The 20,154-nt window shown below is 45.1% G+C and overlaps 1 protein-coding gene across 3 annotated transcripts; it reads left to right on the top strand.

The window, feature by feature from the left end:
- On the top strand, positions 1 to 19,807 carry bcorl1 (BCL6 corepressor-like 1). Of its 3 annotated transcripts, none has more exons than XM_049738353.1 (12): positions 1 to 273; positions 7,075 to 7,153; positions 7,236 to 9,629; positions 10,292 to 10,391; positions 10,565 to 11,011; positions 13,077 to 13,258; positions 15,449 to 15,709; positions 15,781 to 15,947; positions 16,330 to 16,475; positions 17,796 to 17,873; positions 18,341 to 18,512; positions 18,747 to 19,807. In XM_049738353.1, exons 2-12 carry the CDS (start codon positions 7,148 to 7,150, stop codon positions 19,093 to 19,095), a joined length of 4,302 nt encoding a protein of 1,433 aa, XP_049594310.1. In that variant the 5' UTR covers positions 1 to 273; positions 7,075 to 7,147; the 3' UTR covers positions 19,096 to 19,807. The 3 variants fall into 3 exon arrangements, with proteins under 3 accessions (XP_049594310.1, XP_049594301.1, XP_049594292.1); XM_049738344.2 differs by lacking the exon at positions 1 to 273 and adding an exon at positions 3,359 to 4,828 and having other exon boundaries at positions 10,571 to 11,011; XM_049738335.2 differs by lacking the exon at positions 1 to 273 and adding an exon at positions 3,362 to 4,828.
- Positions 19,808 to 20,154: the final 347 nt, after the last annotated feature.

Here is a 20,154-nt window from a genome sequence, read left to right on the forward strand (position 1 = left end):
GGCGCTAGGACCCAGGGTGCGCGATTTTCATCTCCAGCTGCTGCAGACCCAAAGCTCGGGCAATAAGCGAAGATCGCGAGGACAAGCATCAACAATAACAACAAAAACATTTTCGGAGGAAATACCACCTCTTTTTATCCTTAGCAGAGAAGCAACCTCGGCGGGACCCCCGCTCGGAACCCCCACCCTCCCCTCGCTCTACACGGACGAAGGCTCGCTTGTTGCGCTGTGCACACGCAGGCTTTGCGGCTGCACACAGCTCAGAGCGCCAAGGTAAGAAGACGGCGCAATAGCGTGCGATTACTAATAACAAAGGCGTTACGGGTAGGGGAGGTGGGCGCACGCTGCACAAGGAGTACGAGGACTAGCCCAAACTCTGCCAAACTTTGACCTGGATGTGTTTTTATTGTCGTCGTCACCCCGGTTTTTATCTTCTCCCTGGCGACGTCTCGCTGCTATCCCGCGGCATTGTGTGGAAGGGCTCTCACACACGAGCAAGTTGGGATGACACGGCGTGTGTCTGCAAAAGCAAATGCATTTGGAGGTACGCGGTTAGGTTAGGGGGCGGGGAGGGGGTACCCAAACTAAACGAGAAGTGATGCATTCAGGTGCCGAATGCATGTCGACGAGCAATGCATTATTAACCCCGGCAAACATCAACATCAAGATCCCTTTATGATGTATTTAATGACTTTAGCCAAAATGGATACCCACATGCCCCGCTCCAGGTGAACTTAGACGGGACATCCTCGTTTGGTGAAGCCATGGCGGCCTAAAATAGTCTCCCAAGAAGGGGGGGGGGGGTGCGTACTTTGAAGGCGAGTGTCTTGTCATTTAAACACAAACAGGCCTTAGCAATAAACACAATTAACGCTGAATGCGTTATTTTTATTTATTTGTTCATTTTTGCACTTCCGACGTCGTTATCCGATGCCAAGTCACAGGTTCGCCTAAGCCCCGGAGTGGGCACGCACTACCGGGAAGAGTGCTGCCGCTTGCCCCGGTCCGTGGCAGCGGAGCTCTCGATCCGTAGTGTGTGTGCGCGCGCGCGTGTTTGCGTGAGTGCTTGTGTGCGCTTGTGTTTGCGTGCGTGCGTGTATGTGTCACTCCCGAGGCTTCCACCGTGCTCCGTTTTTCTGTCCCCGTCGCCCTCTCCCCTTTTCTTTCGTTTCCAAATGCCCCTTCTTGTTTAGTTTTATCATCAAAGCGATGGTTGCCATGTTCACATTGAGCAATCTGTTAGCGATGTGGCCGCCTGTGCGCAGCCATTACTAGGCGAAGGGCATGTCGGAAAGGCTCCCACATGCCGATGATCCACGCAGCCAAATAGTTTCAGGCCGGACCGCTGGCTTGAGCATTGCCTCCCTCCCGCCACCAACTGCACCGCCTGACACCAGGCTGGATGGGAAAAGGAGGCAAGCCCTCGAACATTTACACCGTGTGTATATTTTTCTAGTTCCTCACTAGCACAAGTGTTGAGAAAAGTAGCAAATGCCTTGAAGAAACCGATCCAGCCAGGCCTTTGGTATAATAAGACAAGTGGCCTAATTACAGCGAGGGCTGCTTAACTACCGAGACGAAATGTGATTATGGAGAAAGATGAATGCATGGTCATACATTGTGCTAATGCTTGTGTTCATTATGAGTACAGTATTATTATTATTATTGGTAGGTGTGCAGGGGGAAGGGACACAACCTGCTAGTGCAACTTTTCTCTCCAGGTGTGTGTTGAAGACTTGCTGTCACAAGCAATCGAAAGTTATGCCTTTTCAAAGATGATACTTCCCACTTTACACTTTTTATATAAGAGTAGCACATCTGATACACCGTTTTAGGGTTTGAGGTTTGAATCACTCATTTGGGTTCAAGATCTGGTGCGAATCTGAATTTCAGAGAGAAATCAATTGAAATGATGTTAACAGACGCAGATCGATCAACCCCATTTTGAAATCCCCCACCTTTTAGTGATTCGTAAAACAAAACATGAGTAATTGATGAAATTTTTATTGTCAGCTGTCAAACTATAGGCTACCACAAGTGATTACCCCGAATTATTTTGATGTAATTTGAAACTCATCATACAACACAAACGGATTAAAGGTGGGTTGCTTTTGAAAAAATAAAAATGCACTTCATGTGGTGAAGACTCTCCATAAATTCCAGGAACAACCCAGACAAAACTTAATTGCTCTCTAATGTGCAAAGCTCATTTTTAAGTTGAAAATGGGTGCGTAAATGAAATATCGTATAATATGTCATATTTTGCCCAAGCGTTATAACATTGCCACATTTTACCCAACAAGTGTCGATCCAAAAAAAGGCCTTATTTTGGGAGCTGACTAAATTTGGGATAGGCTGATTAAAAATAGAGCTTTTTCAATCACAGCCAAATCACTTCTGAGATACGCAACATTTCCATAGTTCCTGTTCAGGTGTTTCAATGTGGCATTTTCCCTACATTAGCCCAAAAACATGACACGCGATGCTCAACATAAGGTAAAATTGTAATGTCCATGCATATTCATAATATTAACACTTTCAATGATTATTTCATATTTAGTGTCTTTACACTGCAGTATTTAAGCATTTCAAAAAACATTTCTTCTGTCATTCATTGATCTATTTAACTGGTTAAACAGAAAATCTTTTTGGTAAGACGCAACAATGTGTTGATTGTATTGTATTTATTCGTGACAGTTGGCAGTCTGGTAGAATTGGGCTGCATCATACTGAAGAGATGCTTCTAATGCACAGATACTCACTCAAATAGGGCCACAAATGATTTTTTGCATGAGTCCATATATTGAAGTCGGTCAGGCCATACAAAGTCGCATTTTTAATATCCTTTTTATGTCAAACAGCAAAAACACAAACTACATTAACAGTCCATCTCTTATTTCGCCGTGCCAAACTCATCATAATACCTCACAAATACAATTAGCTGTGTCAGTGGACTCATTTGCAGCAAATCCAAAGCTTTTACTCAGCGAACCACCGAAATATCACTCGTGCATATCGTGCATTCATTTTTAGTCATCACCCCTTGTTAGTAGCCCAAATGCGTGACGCTAATTGTTACCGTTGTTTTGAGGCTTGTGTTCCAACATCTTCTTTGCGCAAAAGGGTGTAAATTAGTGATAAACTGAATTTGTGACTTTATTTCCAAAAGCCCTTTGACAAGCAAGACATTATAATGTATAATATATGTTGGAATTTGAGGTCGGCTCTGGCCTTCCTATGTGGAGTTTGCATGTTCTCCCCGTGCCTGCATGGGTTTACTCCGGGTACTCCGGTTTCTTCCCACACTCCAAAAACATGCATGGTAGGCGGATTGAGCACTCCAAATTGCCCCTAGGTGTGAGTGCGAGTGCAAATGGTTGTTTGTCTATGTGTGCCCTGCGATTGGCTGGCAACCAGTGCAGGGTGTCCCTCGCCTGAAAGTCAGCTGGGATAGGCTCTAGGGCGCCCGTGACCCTCGTGAGGAGAAGTGATTTAGACAATGGATGGATAGATGGAATTTGGGGTCTGTGGCGTTCCACAGCTGAGTTTGATGAACAAACACATCTGAAACACTCGTGGGATTTTTACCCAAACAAACATTTGGAGTAAACTGCTTGAGGTTTGGCAGTGGTGTGTAAAAAGTGGATAGATAGATGCTTGTTTTCAAAGTGTCTTCTTTAAATCCGTGTTTCTTGGACCTTGGGATCCACAACCAAAGCAGGTCCCAGTTGACATGTTTTAGTGTTAATTGTCAAGTTGGGACATGCGTTCCTAATCATGTTATTTCTGTTATTTATTGTAAGGTTATGTGTTAATACACTCGGCATCAACCACGAGATGGCCATGGACCGTTCTCGGTGGAAGAAAGCCATATCAAGAACCCAGTCCAACCCAGCGGTGCCTGGAAAACGGACTTTAAACCGATGATGATGATGACATAAAATAACTCAACCTGCTTTTATGGGATGTGGGATGAAATATGGATGGTGAAAACCCAACACAAGGACAGGGAATGATGCAAACTCCTCACAGGAAGATTCAAACCCAGAACCTCAGAGCTGTGAGGCAGATGTACAAAACAAATCACCATGCTGCTGCATGTAACCAAATTCGTGATTTGAATCCAGAGCTGAAAAAGTATGACAAAAGTACACAACGCAGGTGAATCTGGTTGGATTTCAGTGAATGTAAAGCTGGTGACATCAAGTTACAATTTACGTTTGGAAAGCCATCATAAAACACGCATGTGCTCTTTTCCTTCCCCCCCAAACACACTTGCTTCCTTATCTTCACCAACGAACCTGTCCCACACTTTATTTCCTCGTTTTACTACATTTCCCTTTGGCTTCCTGTCAAAACTCTTAGCTTTTAAATGACAGTTTATGCCTTGGTGACCTGCTCACATAAAGACTTTTCCCCCTTCAGTTATTGACTCGCACCACCAACACCGCCGCCGTTACGCTGTGGTCGCGATCCCCCCTCGTGCCTCCTGAAGCGGCTGTGACGCCGCGGTGCATGCCGGTACCCGTAGTCCTCATCCCTGCCTGCTCCCCCAGCGTCTAATCCTGGGCGTGGATCGCCGAGCACTACATTTCCCATAGGCTTCCCCCCCCCACCTCACTCGCTTTCTCGCTCCCACCAGACTGGAGATACGGAACGGACAGTCTTAACGACCCCCCCTCCCCTTCTCCCTCCCTAAGCACCCCCCCTCCCCGGACTTTGAGAACCGAAAACCGTCGAGGTTAGTGAAGAGACGCGGACCGCCGGAGGCCCGGGAGGCAGCCGCGGAACGGAGCCGTCCTCCATGCAACGTTCACGCACCATCCGGGTGAGCGGGGCTGCTCGTGTCATTGGACATCTTTTATGTGGCGACTAGAAGGGGAGAGAGGAAAAATAAGGTGGAGGGAGGGGGTGGTGCGTGTTGGGAGGGGGGGGGGGGCAGTGGTGCTGGTAGCTGGCGGTTCCGTGGGGTCGGGGTCCACGTACGGAAGCCTCGCAAGTGGCGAGAGAGGACGGGACACCCGCCGCTGCTCCCGTCGCTCCGTGCTAGGTCGGCTGAGGATAAATAACAGCAGCCCGGCTCTGCGTGCGAGCCGGCGGGGGAGCCTCGATCGCAGTCGCCACTGCCCGGCCGCGGAGTTGTCGGGCTCGGTCTTCTCCTCCTTCCTCCGTGACAGCGGTGACCGCTCCGGAACACAAGCTTGCGCATTAACTTGTGTCGCCCACCCCCCGTTTCTGACTTTATCCCCCTTGGCTTTAATATTGATTCTGTGCAGACAGGCGTTTGGGGTATTGAATAGTTTTTTTGTTGTTGCTTTCCTTCATGTGGCATCTAAATGAGCCGTTTTGGAGGAAGTGGATGGGGGGGGGGGGGGGGAGCACGGAACCCCCTTTGCTTCCACCACCCCCGTGTCGTTGCGGTGCTTCTCATCAGACTTGTGACTGATGGTCGCAGCATTAAGACGTTCCGATTGCACTTGCCCGCGCTCACTCGTCCTTCGTGCTGGACAGTGAAAGCCGAAAGTAGGCTGCGAAGCTGCGCGCTGCATTCACAATAAACTGCACCGCTCAGTGTGTGCATCTGTTGGCCCACATAGAGCGAGGAGAACGAATGCACCGTCCAGTGGAGATGGTCTTTTGTGATGTTCTTACTTTATTGGCTCACTCCAATATGTTGTATTTATCCCTCTCACCCCGAAAAAAATTTCCTGCCTTATTCTAGAACTGCTCCCTGAACTCACCCCTACTTGCTGTTTGCTTACTTGTGCTGCTGTTTTGCCAAGTGTCTTCTTATGAATGTTTTCCGACCTTTATTGAAACAAGGCACACATTTTACGTCAGTCAAAATCTTCCAACACACCACCCAAGAAAAATGCCACAAAAAATGACTACTGGGGATAACACATTTTGTGCCATCTAGTGTAAGAACATTCAGGGGGTTTCCTGGCTCAAATTGAGGCAGAGGTTGCACCAGTTGTGGTCATTAGCATGGCTTCAACAAACATTCACACTGAAGTGTTGTTTGCACGTGTACTTCATTGTTCATCGATATTTTGTTTTAATGAAAGAGCTTGTCGCTACCTCGTCTTGAAAAATATTTGGCAATTTTATGATACTTCCTTGTTCAGCCAAAAACATAAGGCATTTAATCCCCCGAGGAATCAGGTGGGCTTAGTTACACAAGCAACAAGATGTATCTGTTTGAAAATGAACAGAATTTTTAGCAGTGACTTCCATGTGTTGTCGGTACATCCGTCGGTGCGATACTATACTACAACTGCAAGTTAAAAATAACATCAAACTAGCACAACTCTGATCGGACAACGTCAGCCGTCATGTCAGAACTTCAAGAGCCAGGGATAGCCCAAAATTATTCGGAGGTGACAACCTCCAAACTATGCAGAAAACATAATAATATTTGATTGTTCTGTCGCTAATGTAGACACATTATTTGCTGTAAATAATGAACACACCTGCACACTCTCCCAAGGCATACATTGTTTGCAGGACACCGGTTAGAAATCGTATTCAAATGTGCTTGTTTGCAATTCTGCTTAACATTCTGACAATCTGCACAAATCTGTTCACTTTCCATGCAAGGCTTCATTCATGCAGAGAGCCTCGAGGCTATCTGTTTGTCAAAATTTAATAGGGGAAGGAAACATACCCAAAAAAAGAGGCTAGTTTTTAAAGCAATTTTCTCCAGCCCTGGCTGGATTCTGAATAATTGTGTATGGCGATATCTCTGTTAGTACGTGGACAAAAAATACGTTCCATTCTCCTTCACAAGTCTAGATGGCTTCAGTACAACATATGTAATGTAAACGAGGAGCGACACTTTGAAAGCGGACTTTTAAACATTCGATTTTGATTTACACGAGGATGGAACAGCACAGAAATGCCTGTTTTGTGTGTAACACTTAAAAGTGGACAAACGTACAGTGTGCTTTTGTCTATTTTAACATACAAGGCTCTCCTTGCTTTTATGCTCAGAAGCAATTTAGTAGAAAGGAAGTTCTCTCATTGTGAATCAAACATTATATATGTGGTCCTGAATTGATTTTCTCCTTGCAGCCTGTCATTGTATTTAAAGAAAATCAGACTGACACAGCGACCCTTTGAAGCATGTTGTGCTAAAGAAACACCTATGCAGGTACGCATTATTTTTATTACGCTGCTATATGGGAGTACCTTATTAAAAAATGGCTGCTGGAACTCTCTCCTCTATTACCTAGGTGGATTCTTCACTAATGAATGTAGGGGATGGAGGCACGGTGAGCAGAGAGACCAATGCTCCAAATAACGCGTCCATGAGCATGGTGGGAAATCCTCCCCAAACGCTGCCCCTCGAGTTTCGAGGCGACGTTACCCTCGGTCAGCAAAACAAGACCACTCCGACAACAGACTGTAAGACAGCGAGAGCCTGCGAGGACACCAGTAATTACAACCACAGCCCGGAGCTTTCTCCACCCCGGCAGCTCAACAATGAACCAATGTCGAGCTCAGCCCCCGCCGGCGCTGAGAAGAGGACAGACAAAAGAGCGGTAGAGGCCGCTAAAATCAAGGCCGACGGCACGGGGGCCTTCCCCGCTCCTCAGCGATCGAGTGGCATAAAAGTCAGCCGGGAGGACTCGGCCAATCCCAGTCACAGCAAGAAATCGCATACGCAAACACCATCTGCTCCACCTGGTTTCCAGTGCTCCTTGTTCAAACCAGCCCAGCCAGTTGCCTTCCTGCCTTCCACTAAATTCTCCGCCCCCCTTTGCAAAATCACTCTCCCACCAGCATTGGGCCAAATCGCGGCTCTGAGAGAAGCCACCGCCAGCCAGGTTCCAAAAGACATTCAACCTCAAACCTCAGGTGTAGCAGGGACGCCCCTCATGCGGCCCTATCACTATCCCTTCTCCGTGGGCCGGACTTCAGCTTCAGAGAAAAAAGCCTCTAAACTTAAGGCCAACCACTCGTCCAACAAGAACGCCAAATCTGTCGGGGAGCATAAGTCCCTGGCCTCGGTGGTGGCTTCGCCGGCCATCGCCCTCCCGCTGCAGCACCCGTTGCTGAAATCTTCGCCACCGACCCACTACACGTTGTCGCCCACTGCTGCCATTTGCTGCGGCTCTGCACTGGCCAGCATCGCCTCGCAGAATCGACTTCTTAACCACGTGGAAAAGAGCCTCAGCTTAGACACGATCGCCATGGGCACTCTGAAAACAGAAGAGCATCGAGTAGCGGGCTCACCGGAGCCGAGGGACCTACCCCTGGATTTGTCAGCCAAATCAAAACGTCCAAAATGCGCAAATGACCCTCCGGTTTCGACAAAGGAGTCTCAAAAGAGCGAGTCAAATAAAACAGACTTTGTGAACTCAAAGAGGACGCATAGCGCAGCTGGGAAACACCCCATTTTACCCAATACACACCGAAACGGATCCCATCAAAAGCAATCCATCCGCCCACCGAATCAACAGGTCTCTGATCTCAAGACGGCATGGAGCAAGGAAACTTCGCAAGAGCCCATTAAAAATATCCCAGGAACATACGTAGGTGTAGCAAGTCCCATACTGGCCTCTACGCTTCGAGGCAAAGATGGAAAAAGGACTTTTGCAGATGAGTTCCAGAGTTTTGCTAAGCAGGAGTTTATATCCATTATCGACCAAGGAGAACAAGTGACGTCGGGAGGAAAGAAGCTCACCCCGCTAAAGCAGAGTGTCAAGCACCCTAAAAACACGAGCCCAGCCATCACCAAGAACTGTCCGGCCAAAGGGGCCCTCATGACAGCCCTGTCAAGCGCCACTAACACACATCTGAGGCCTGGCAAATCAACAGGTCCTTACTCGGCGTGGCAGCAGTCCTCTCATCCTCCCCACCAAGCATCCTCGGCTCAGAGAAAAATCTCACCAGGTTCACCAACACCCAAAGGGAATGTGGAAAGTTCCAAGTCTCAGAGTCCATCCGTTCCTGCGGAGAATTCCTGGGAGAAACCGTCTCCACTCTCTAACCTCGCGTCCATCGTGAAGCAGCAAGACGTCGAAACAAGTGCACCGGCAAGTGATGCTCACCCTGTGTCAAGAAAAGACAATGTTCTGACTCTTCTCAAAGAGACCCCGCCTAAACCGTCCTCTCCATATGAACCCCCAGCATACTGGTCCACCGAAAAGTGGCCTGGAGCCTTGTCTCAAGGGGGCTTAACTCCATCCAGAAAGAAGCTGGAAAGGTTGAAGCCCTCTGAGATCTCTGAGAATAACGCAGAGCACCGCAGCCATCAGGGAGAACACAAACATGCTTTGTCCAAGCCCTTTGGACAGTCTCATAGCCTCAGAAGCAACGCATCAACAAATGGCAACAGGCTGGAGAGCAAACTAGCCCAGGTGTTAGAGGGGGAAGTCCTGAAAAAAGACAGCAAAGAGTCAGATGGTCCCCCGGATGAAAATCTGGGAGGTTTAGTTGCGTCCATTCTGTCGGGCCGAGGTGGCGAGAAAAAAACAAACGGAACCAAAGAGGAGTCGCCAACCAAAGCTGTTAAACAAAAGAAAGTTAGTCCCAAGAAGCTCTCAAGGGAGAAGTCGTTGGCAGAGTCGCCAAAGAAGACGGCAGGAGAAAAAGAAAAAGACGCGGCAGTCGTTTCCCGAAAGGTTAAGTATCTTTATATGTTTGCTTTTCATCATTGTATTACGCTACTCACAAAATGTTTTGGTTCGGGTGAACTCTGAACATGAACCTAAAATGCACCATAACCTTTAAAAGATTGGCTGATGCTGCTCTCATGAAACTCAATTCATTTTGGAAAATGGATCTACATAGCAACACTTTACAATTTTGGCCATGTTCAGAAAATGACCTAGCCAAGGATTTCTTTTAATATCATTTCTTTTGGTGGTTCTGTTTTGGGCCTTGGATCGTTTATTTGTTTTTTGGTTTCTGCTGAGAATTTTTGTTTCGGTGCATCCCCAACGGTGAGGCTTCAAACAGGAATTTGTCAAAGGGAAGTGGTGACTGAATTCAGAGTGTCATCAGCAGGAAGAGTCGCCAAAATGCGTCTAAGTGGATGTCTGTTGAATTTTGGATGGATCTGTGGTGAATTTTGCCTGTTGTGCAGAAATGTACTCAAACATTCAACAGTTGAACACTCGAAACCTACAGCGGGAAGAATAAGTGCATTCTAGGTTCATTCAGAAATTTTGCTTGAACTCCAAAATCTCTAATCATTTGTGGGTAGTGTGTGTCTGTGATAGAATGTATGAAGTTGTCATTTGGATCCACAAATAACATTGATCACGTCCTCTGGGCCCTCCAGCAAATGAAACAAAAAACATCCGAATTGGAGCAACGACTTTGCCCACAAAGTAAAGAGCAGACAAAGACGAAGAAAGATGATGGACTCCACAATAAAACCGGTATGGTCTTTGTTCTGATTTAATTCCACTTAGGTTTGTGTTGGCTTTCATTGAGCTGCTTACTCTTACTCTTCAGGTCAATAAGCTGAGAATGCGAATGTTTCCGATATGTCACCTGCACCTGTATGCACGAGCGCTGGTGGGAGAGTGACGTTCAAATGTGATTTAATCAGTTACAGATGGTGGCAGCAGGCCCAACGGTGAAGAGACCCGTGCCTTGAAGTCCGCTGCGGCCACCAAGGAGGCCTCGGCTAAGGACACTTCCTTTCCGAGGTTGAGGAGAGGACGGCGGCGTGCAGACGAGGCCAGACTGGACCTCTGGGGCTTCGCGACACCGTCGCCCCCTCCGCCGCCCCCGCCACCCCCTCAAAGGGCCCCTTCCCCCTCACCCCCACAGACGCCGGCCCGCCGCCCAAGAGGTAGGCCTCGCTCCAACCGACTATCGGAGCGGGACGTCCGGGACAAGGGCAAGGCAGGCGACGCGGAAGACGATGCTCCAGCACATAAAAAGAGGAGGCACTGCCGTAACAGAAAGTACCAGACAGGGGACTACATCACAGAGAAGGACAAAGTGGAAGAAGAAGAGCACCTTGATGAGTCAGACGGTGGAGTTACAGCCGGTAGGTTTATCATTTTCTTTTAAGAGGAGCATGTTTTGTTACCTGCCACCACATCAATCCCTGAGGTTTAATTTAAGCGTCTATACCAAGGGTGGGCAAACTTATGTGTTCACATTTGACTTTTTACGATGGAGCTAGATCATTCTTGGATGACGTTTTTTTTCAAGGTCAAAATATAGTAGCTGTAAAATACTGCATTTAAACAAAATAATTCACGCTCATTTAAAATTTTTACTTAACACACACTTGTGACCCTAATGAGGACAAACGGTATAGGGCAAGGGTCACCAACCGATATATCATGCAAAATCCATCTGAAGTCGTGGTTCTGCAGGTTCGTCGCTTTCACTGTCCTCTCACTCTGGGTCAGATTCTGGCTCGAAAATGTACAGTTGGATGGACAAGTCTTTTTCTGTTGACATCTTTTAATCAATCAAAAACGTTTGTGCGCTGAAAGATAATTGTATCTCTGCTATCAAACTACAAATATGTCCAACCGCTTACATTGCGGGCTGCAGGGGCGGGGTTTGAAATATCTCATTTGCATTTAAATTGACCGCACCAAGACGACTCGCGCTCTGCCGCTTCTCAGAACGGGTTAAAGAGGGGCCCGTGATACTTTAATAACAAGGAATTCAGACAAACTGAATGATTGAAATAAAAAAAGGAATGATTTATAAACCTATGTTCACTTAAAAAACTGTACGCTAATTATTGGTTACCGATTATTGTGATGGCTACCAGTTTGATACACGCGTATGTATGTACACACGCACGTACGCACGCACGCGTGCACACACACGCGCACGCACACACTCGCACATACACGCACACACACACGCACGCGCACACAAACACACACACACACACACACACTCACACACACACACACACACCTTTAGTTCAAGATGCCCACATAGTTATTTGTCAATGTTTCACCGTCCTTGTCCTGCGTGGGTGACTAAGCGCACCCCTCCCTCCCCCTGAACGCAACTGTTTACAATTTGGCTTCTATGGCTCAATTTACTGACTCAACGGCACATTTGAATAATGGTCTGAGTTCCCGAATAGAACGCGTTAAAGTGCCGTTCGGTTATTCAGAGTGCACCAAAACCAGAGTGCCGGTGCGTGCTGTAGCTGCGCCTCCAAACGACGACACGCTGCGTCAGTGCGTCACGCAGGCCAGATGAAAGTAATTCAAGCATGAGTTGCTGCTGGTAGGAATGGGTGAATATGAGACTTTGTAAAGCTCTTTGAGCATCATGCTGTCAATAAAAGTACAATATGAGTGCGCTCCATTTGCTGTTTACGACTCGTACGCTATAAATAAATAAATAAAACCGTTCCACCTTTTCTTCTCTGTTTTGTGGTCACGGTTTTTGGTTCGATACACTTGGAATTTTGTTCGGTAAGGGTGAAAGAATGACCACATACAGGATTTTAAAAGAATTATTAATAAACATGACTTGTTGATTGTTGAACATTATTTATATATTTTCACGAATCAGAAATGTATCTTTTGTTGTCCATCCATGCCAGCTGCATCTAGAGTCTAGAGCAGTGGTTCTTAACCTTGTTGGAGGTACCGAACCCCACCAGTTTCATATGCGCGTTCACCGAACCCCTCTTTAGTGAAATATAGTATATATATTTTTTTTCAAGACAGAGATGTTTTTACTGGTGCACAAAATGAGCTGTACATGAACATTACCTTGTTCAAAGAATAAAACCAACACAATGCATGAACTCACAACAAACAACATACCTGCAAATCAGTGTGACTTCTGCTGTTACCTTTGCGAGACCAGTTCAGATATGCATCATCACAAATTTACACGATAAATCAGGTGTTCGGACCTTCACAGTGGAGGCTCTGCCGAACCCCTGAGACCGACTCACCGAACCCCTCGGGTTCAATTGAACCCAGGTTAAGAACCACTGGTCTAGAGTCAGTTTAGATTCTCCACTGACAAATTGGGGCACCTTGGAAGAAAATCTCCACTGTAAAGAGTCCCTGGAACCAAAATATTTTAAATGGTAACAAAATACAACCTGATCATTGCAGATTCGCAGAAGACTCAAAGTCCTGCCGCTTCCAGTCCAGAGCCACCATCACGAAGACCCTCCTTCACACGTTCGGGCTCGCTCCGCCATCAGGCTCGGGACACATCGCCCGAGTCCAATGACAAGCCTTCTGGGAAGAGGAAGTTCAAAAGCAAACACTTGTGTGACAGCGACGAGCAAAAGGTGAGCTGCTTTGCTTCTAATTTCAACGAGACCTCGGAAGTTGAGTGGTACTGAAGTTACACTTAGATACCTTTAAAAAAAAAAAAAAAACACACACACACAGCAGCTCAGTACACCAGTGCTTAACACGTGTGCCGTTCGCGGTTTTGAGTCTCGGCTCACGTCATCTTTTAGGACAGGGGTCTCAAACTCAATGTAACTGGGGGCCACTGGAGGTATAGTCAGGGATGAGGTATTGGGTTTTTTTTTAGACTCGGATAAATACTTTCAGTGTTATCAAATGTAAAAAAAATATTTATCAAACAGTAATAAATAAATACAATGATAATAGTGAAAACAATAATAATACAGTAGATATAGAAAGCTGAAGAAACCACATATAGTAGTTGCTGACCTGAGAAATTTATTATTATTATTCCCATGTCTGTATTAACAGTTTTTTAACCTTGGAAGGAACATTGTTCTGAACATGGCTTCTGCCTACTTCTTGCTGCTGGCAGCGCTTCCTCTCGCATAGCTGAGCCACATTTGGCGTGAGGGAGGAAGCAGTTGAGACCCTCAGTAGGGCTTGAAGATGCTCATCAATAAGTCTGGACCTGTACTTGGACTTATTGAAGTTCAAGATAGAAAAGAGCTTTTCACACAAGTATGTGCTCCCAAAAAGATATATTCGAATCAGCACCCCACACAAGCATTCATATAAAAATCGCGGGCCACACTAATTTTAAACTTCCATATTAAGGCGAGGGCCGCAAGTTTGAGACCCCTGCTTTAGGAAGTTTTCATGTTCTCGCTGTACTTGCCTGGGTTTTCTCCGACTTTCTCCCACATTCAAAATGAGGCATGTTAAGTTCATTGAGTTTTCAAAATTGCCCATGGGGGTAAATAGTATGAGTGTGACTGATTGTTCACTATATCAAGCCAATATTTTGCTGTGGTTACCGTGTCTCACCTCTGCAAGTCTACCTGAGGGAAAAAAAGTGTGAGAGAGCTTGGGGGTGGGGGGGGGCTCATTAGTATGTACTGTTAATCAGACGATCTATGCAGTTTAATGGTTAATTCTTTTGTTAAATTGTTGAATGTTTTAGATAGCTTAATGCTAACAGTGTATAACGTGGGACTCCATCGATGGGCTAACAAATCGGCATATATGTTACAGTAATTGTAAAAACTTCAAGAAAATACCACTGTAACGAACATGGACACGTCCAAGTATACCATACATCAAAGTTCATATTCTCTATGCTCTGTAATGCTAACTAGCATGAGATGTGTGTTGAGGACGGTCTCTGTCTCTTCTTCTTGCTGTTAATTATGCTGCATCTCTTCCAGTAAGTTGTTGTTTGTTTCAGCACAGCATGGTACTACATTGAAAACGCAATTTTCAAAATTCTGAATTGTCAAACTAATGAAAAAAAAAACAAAAAACAATTGATTGCTTAAAAATCTGCAATATAGCACTGGTGCAAATGATGAACTTCACTTTAGCGTGGGTTTACTCTATCTGTGAAGAGAAACATTTATTTTTTCTATGGAAACTGAGGAAAGTTAATGCGGGAAAATAAAGGTTGTTTGGTATCAGAAGAAATAAAATTGGATTTTATTATTAATTAGAAAATTACAATTCAGGAATTGGTGAAAACAATTAAGAGTAGTCACATCAAAATGGCGCAAGTCAAATCTATTACCATCACCATCTGATGAATACCAAATCATAACGAGGGCAAATAAAATAAAATGAAATAACATGTAAAACAACAAATAAAATAACATGATTGTTCTTAACATGAGGACCAAAGTTGGTGTTGGAAATATTATTATTGTTGTTATTAAAGTAATTGCCAGGATGGTCCTTGATTACACCAACAATATATTTAAATTGAAGCCAAGTCGCTGCTCTTGCTTGCTTTCATTGCTGACACACATGTACTTAAAAATAAAAGCACCACATCCTTGATATTGTAGTTTGACTTCCCAAAGGCTGCAGGGACGCAGGTCAACTTTGGTTACATTTCAAGTCCCGTTTACGTTTGTATTTCTCAATGCAGCTGTTTGATGAATACGGTATATAATCCAACAGTGCCCCCAGGTGGCTCAATGTCTCTTTTTTTAATCCGTCTATTTCTTTGTTACCTATTGAACGAAATCACAATGCATTCCATTTGACTTGAGTCATCACTCTCGTTTTAGACGAAGACCAAGCGTGGCAGCTTGGGCAAACGCGGCGTCCCCGCAGCTCTGGATGAGGACGCAACCACAGAGAACAGCAGCCCCCCGCCCCTCTCCAAGAGCGTGCCCTCATCTCCGTCTGGCAAAAGGAACTCGTCAGGGAAAAACAGCAGCCTGGAGACTCCTGCCAAACGTCCAATTCCTCCGGAGGTGCGACGGCTGATCGTCAATAAAAACGCTGGGGAAACGTTGCTGCAACGCGCCGCCCGTTTGGGCTATCAGGTAAAAAGCTCTTTCAATTAAACGTTAAGTCATCCAGTAATTTTACCTTCTTTGGGGGGTTGTTTTATCAGGAAGTGGTGCAGTACTGTCTAGACAAAGACATCAGGGAGGTGAATCGGCGAGACAATGCGGGCTACACGGCCCTCCACGAGGCGTCCTCTCGTGGCTGGACTCAGATTGTACAGATGTTGCTCAAACATGGTGCTGATGTTAACTGCAGTGCTCAGGATGGAACACGGTAAGAAAAGGAAATGGACAGTATTCTCCGCATTTAATGGTTCATACCCCATTACTATAAACATATATATAAAAAAAAAACAAAAAAAAAAAAAACACCCTCACATGTTAACATGTCAATTGTATTACACAGCATTCAAGCCTAAATATAAGGCCAGCACATACTGAAGTGACATCACATGTGGGTGAACAAATATGCTCACTAGCATTTTACACAAATTTACACCCAAAAAGAAATGTAATGGAATACAGACGTACTGTAACAACGGCAAAATATTACATTTACTGGTGCAGGAGGAACACGATGCGCTGTCAAAGGGAAACTGAAAGTGAAAGTTAGTTTTTACATCATATCCATTTTTGATTGTTTTCATCCCCGACAGGCCACTTCATGATGCGGTGGCTAGCGACAACCTTCCCATCGTCTGGCTGCTCCTGAACCACGGCGCAGACCCGACTCTGGCCACCTACTCGGGACACACGCCGGTCAAACTGGCACACAGCACCACCATGAAGACCTTCCTCACGGGTGAGTGCCACCAGCCTTCTGCTTCACTCTGATGACATTTCAGGTTTATTAAAGGAATGCACATTTCACCTCATGAAACAGAAGCTAATTGAAGGCTGTTAAAATGTTGGACAGTTGCATATGAAAAATCTGACATTAGCGTCACTGCATCCCACATGAACCTTTTTTAGCCATCTTCTCACAGCAGTATTTTCTGCTGCATCTTGTCATTATTTGCAAAATAATTACTCCTTCCAGATGAACTTCAATTATTTTTCATTTGGAAATTTGCTTGTTTGTGATTGGCAGTCAATGCTGGGTTCTTTCTATAAGGCAGTATATACAAATTTATTGAGCCAAACATAGAATTAACATGTGAAATATCTCGTGTTGCACCACCCAAGAAAATTTTAACAAGGAGCATATCTACTGAAATAATAATGATATCTCTATTTTCATACTCTCAATTTCCAAAAGTACTTGCGCCATAAGAAATCTGACCTTATTTAGTTGAACACAAAACTACTTTAATATTCTGCTCTACAACTGACAACAGCTGCATACATAAATTTGTTGTGCCGTTTGTCATCTTGAGTAAATTGGATATAAGCTGCAAACTATTTTTAGCTAGTTGTTAGCGTCAGGATCTCAACAAGCTGTGTTAGCAAGCGTCAACAACAGCTAATGGGCGGATATTGTATTCAAATGATGGATAGATACTGCTGGATGGACATTGAAAGGGAAAGTGCTGACATTTTTTATCTAGCAAATTAGTTTAGTGCTGTGTTGAAGCTGGCTGTTCATATTGCAGTGTGCCAACTTGAGCCCAATCATCACATGAAGTTACACTATACCGAACAAAACGGCTCATTTTAACCACCGTGACCTGAATGAATTGCATGATTAAATCATGCTTCACAAACCTCTCGTCAGTCATGTGGCCTGCTGTTAGGGTTCACCAACTAATTGCAGGGCATGTCGTATAGACAAACAACCATTCACACTCACATTGACAGCGATGCACAATTTAGTCATCAGTGAACAAAATGTCCGAATTTAGGGATACTAGTTGTTTAGTGTACAGAATACTAACCGTATGTATGTGAGGTAATAGCCATGGTCAAATTAATTTCAAATAACAATTAGTGAGGCTCCAGATTGTCCCATAGTGGTTAGCACGTCTGACTCAGTCTTGAGGTTCAGCGGTTAGAATCTCTGCTCCGACTGCAGTACATTTTGCACTTCATCTCATTTGTCAGCCCCCCCCTCTCGTATCCATACTTGTCTGCTTGCAGAATTCAGTTGGCATGACATCACTGTCGTCACCGTTTTTTTTCGCAGAGTATTTCACCGACCTGGAAGGGCGCGGTGAGCAGGATCCCACCTTGTACTGGGACTTCTACAGCAGCTCCTTGTTCGGTAAGTTCTGTACCAATGTTGAAAAACAGGAAAACGCTCCTGTTTGGCAGTTTGACGCACCTTCATCCTCGAAAACAAGTTGGGGCATGCGGGAGTAGGAATCATGTGCGGGGAATGTAGAGGGAAAGTAATTTTGTCTGTTTTTTGTTTCTGTCTTTTCACAAGTTAGCAAGAAGCACTGCACTAACCACTTTTAATATTTAAAAGAAAAAATCTGAGCTCCAATGACAAAGGTACAACACGATTGCGGCTTGTGTTGCAGATGTGCTTCCTACTTTTTCTGATTCATCAGTGCAACACGACTCAAGCAACCTTTGCAATGTATTTTTCCACACATTTGATTGAATCGAATTCAGGGTGTTCCATCATGTTTTGGGGGAATAACGATTCGAGGCCTCCACCCCACTCCCTGTTTTTTTTTTTTTTTTTTTTTTTTAATCATCATCCAACACTTGTCTCCCACGCAGAGACAGGTGAAGAGCCCTGCTGGGATTTTTTGCTGTCGGAAAAGAGCCAGGAGTCTGCGGAGGGCGAGAGCGTGAATGCCGACGGGGAAACTCACAAAGACAGTCTGGTGTTCGAGTTCTCCTCAGAGCCCCTTTTGCCCTGCTACCATGTGCAGGTGTCTGTAACACAGGGGTGAGTTAACACAGCATGCCAAGGTGCTCTTTTAAAGTGGTTTATGGAAATCAAAGTGAAATAAATATTTTGTTCCTGTGTGTGAATTGACAAAAAATGCAAAAACCTTCTAGTTGAACATGAATAAGTATAGCCATTTTTTGCAAGGAGAGAAATATATTTACTGTGGAAAAAAGAAATTGCCCTGCGCATATTTTTCAACTTTTCATGCTGTCTTGGTTGTCGTCCGTGCAGCTTTTGCAACTGGTTCCTGCTGTCAGATGTGCTGAAACGTCTGAAGATGTCTGCGCGGATCTTCCGTTCCCGCCACCCTCACTTGGAAGTGGCCAGCCTGCCTCGCACCGAGCTCAGCCGGCAAGTTCTCGTCAGTCAGGTGGGCTTGCCTCCGGATTCCCCCATCAAGGACAAAGAGGAGGAGGATGAGGAGGACATGGATGAGGAGGGGGGAAACGAGGAGGAGGATGGGCTGGTGGATTTGGTGCGGTGCGTTCCAGACCTTCAGAGACTGCTGGGCTCCTCCATTCACATCCTACAAGATGATGGCGAAGAGGAGGAGGAAGAGGAGAAGCCGCAAGGTCGGTAGCCCCCCGCAAACGACGAACTCGAACACCTCCGTCCAAGCACTCACTTTTCAGGTTCCTGACTTGTCTCGACACGAGGCTTTTCAAGAGAAGTTGGTGGTCCGCGGAGACAAGACTGCCGCACAATAGCCAGACATTGTTCCCCTGCCCCCTTTTCCCAAATGCCTTTACTCCCCTCTCCTCTTCCTCATTCTCTCTGTGGTGGATGAACCTCAAAGCTGCAATGACACAGCCCCCCAACCTTCCCTCGCGGAATCACTTTTTTTGGGGACTTTTCAGGGGCGGACACGTGCGGCCGTGTTCTTTGGATCCGACGACACCTCGTTTTGTCGTGCTTTATTTAATATTCCTTAATATATTTGACCTCTTGTGTATGTATGAAAAGTTGCTTTGTATGGTCGGTGCTTCACGTACTTATTAGGATCCCTTTATTACACCCGACTTTGGTTTGAGAACAGTATTTGAGCAAGCGAAAGTACAGTTTTATTGTACTGGTGCTATAATAGATTTTTTTTTTTTTTTTTTGTGTATTGACAATCAAGGAAGTTTTGGTTTGGAGTCACAAACTTAATAAAAAAACTAAAAGATAAAAGATATTTAAGAGGCGTAAAGGTGGAGTTGTGTTGAATGGGGAAAAACAAAGAGTGTGTTATGAGAGACTTTAATTTGATTCTTTTATAAGGAATTAAAAATAAAGCATGGTTATAAATCATACTTTTATTTTTTTATGTTTTGTTAAGCAGGTTGGCTCACCAAACTTTTAAACTGCTAAAAAATACTGAATAAAAAAACTGGCCAACAAATGTTCACTAAATCTTTTAATAAGAAATAGAACTAAGCTTTTCTCAGTATTTTTTTTGTGCTGATTCAGAATCTGCTCTCCTTTTTTTCCTCAAGTGAGCTCATCACAGTGTGATAATAAAAACAATAATAATAATAATAATAATTAGACCTTTTTAGATACGCAAAGCCACCTCTGATTACAATTTACTGTTGACAAGTGCAATTTGGAAGTGCAGCATGGTGCTTTAGTGGTTATCACGACCTCCGCCCAGTTCCAA

The sequence above is a fragment of the Syngnathus scovelli genome, chromosome 1, assembly GCF_024217435.2.
Source record: "Syngnathus scovelli strain Florida chromosome 1, RoL_Ssco_1.2, whole genome shotgun sequence".
NCBI classification, from domain to species: Eukaryota; Metazoa; Chordata; class Actinopteri; order Syngnathiformes; family Syngnathidae; genus Syngnathus; species Syngnathus scovelli.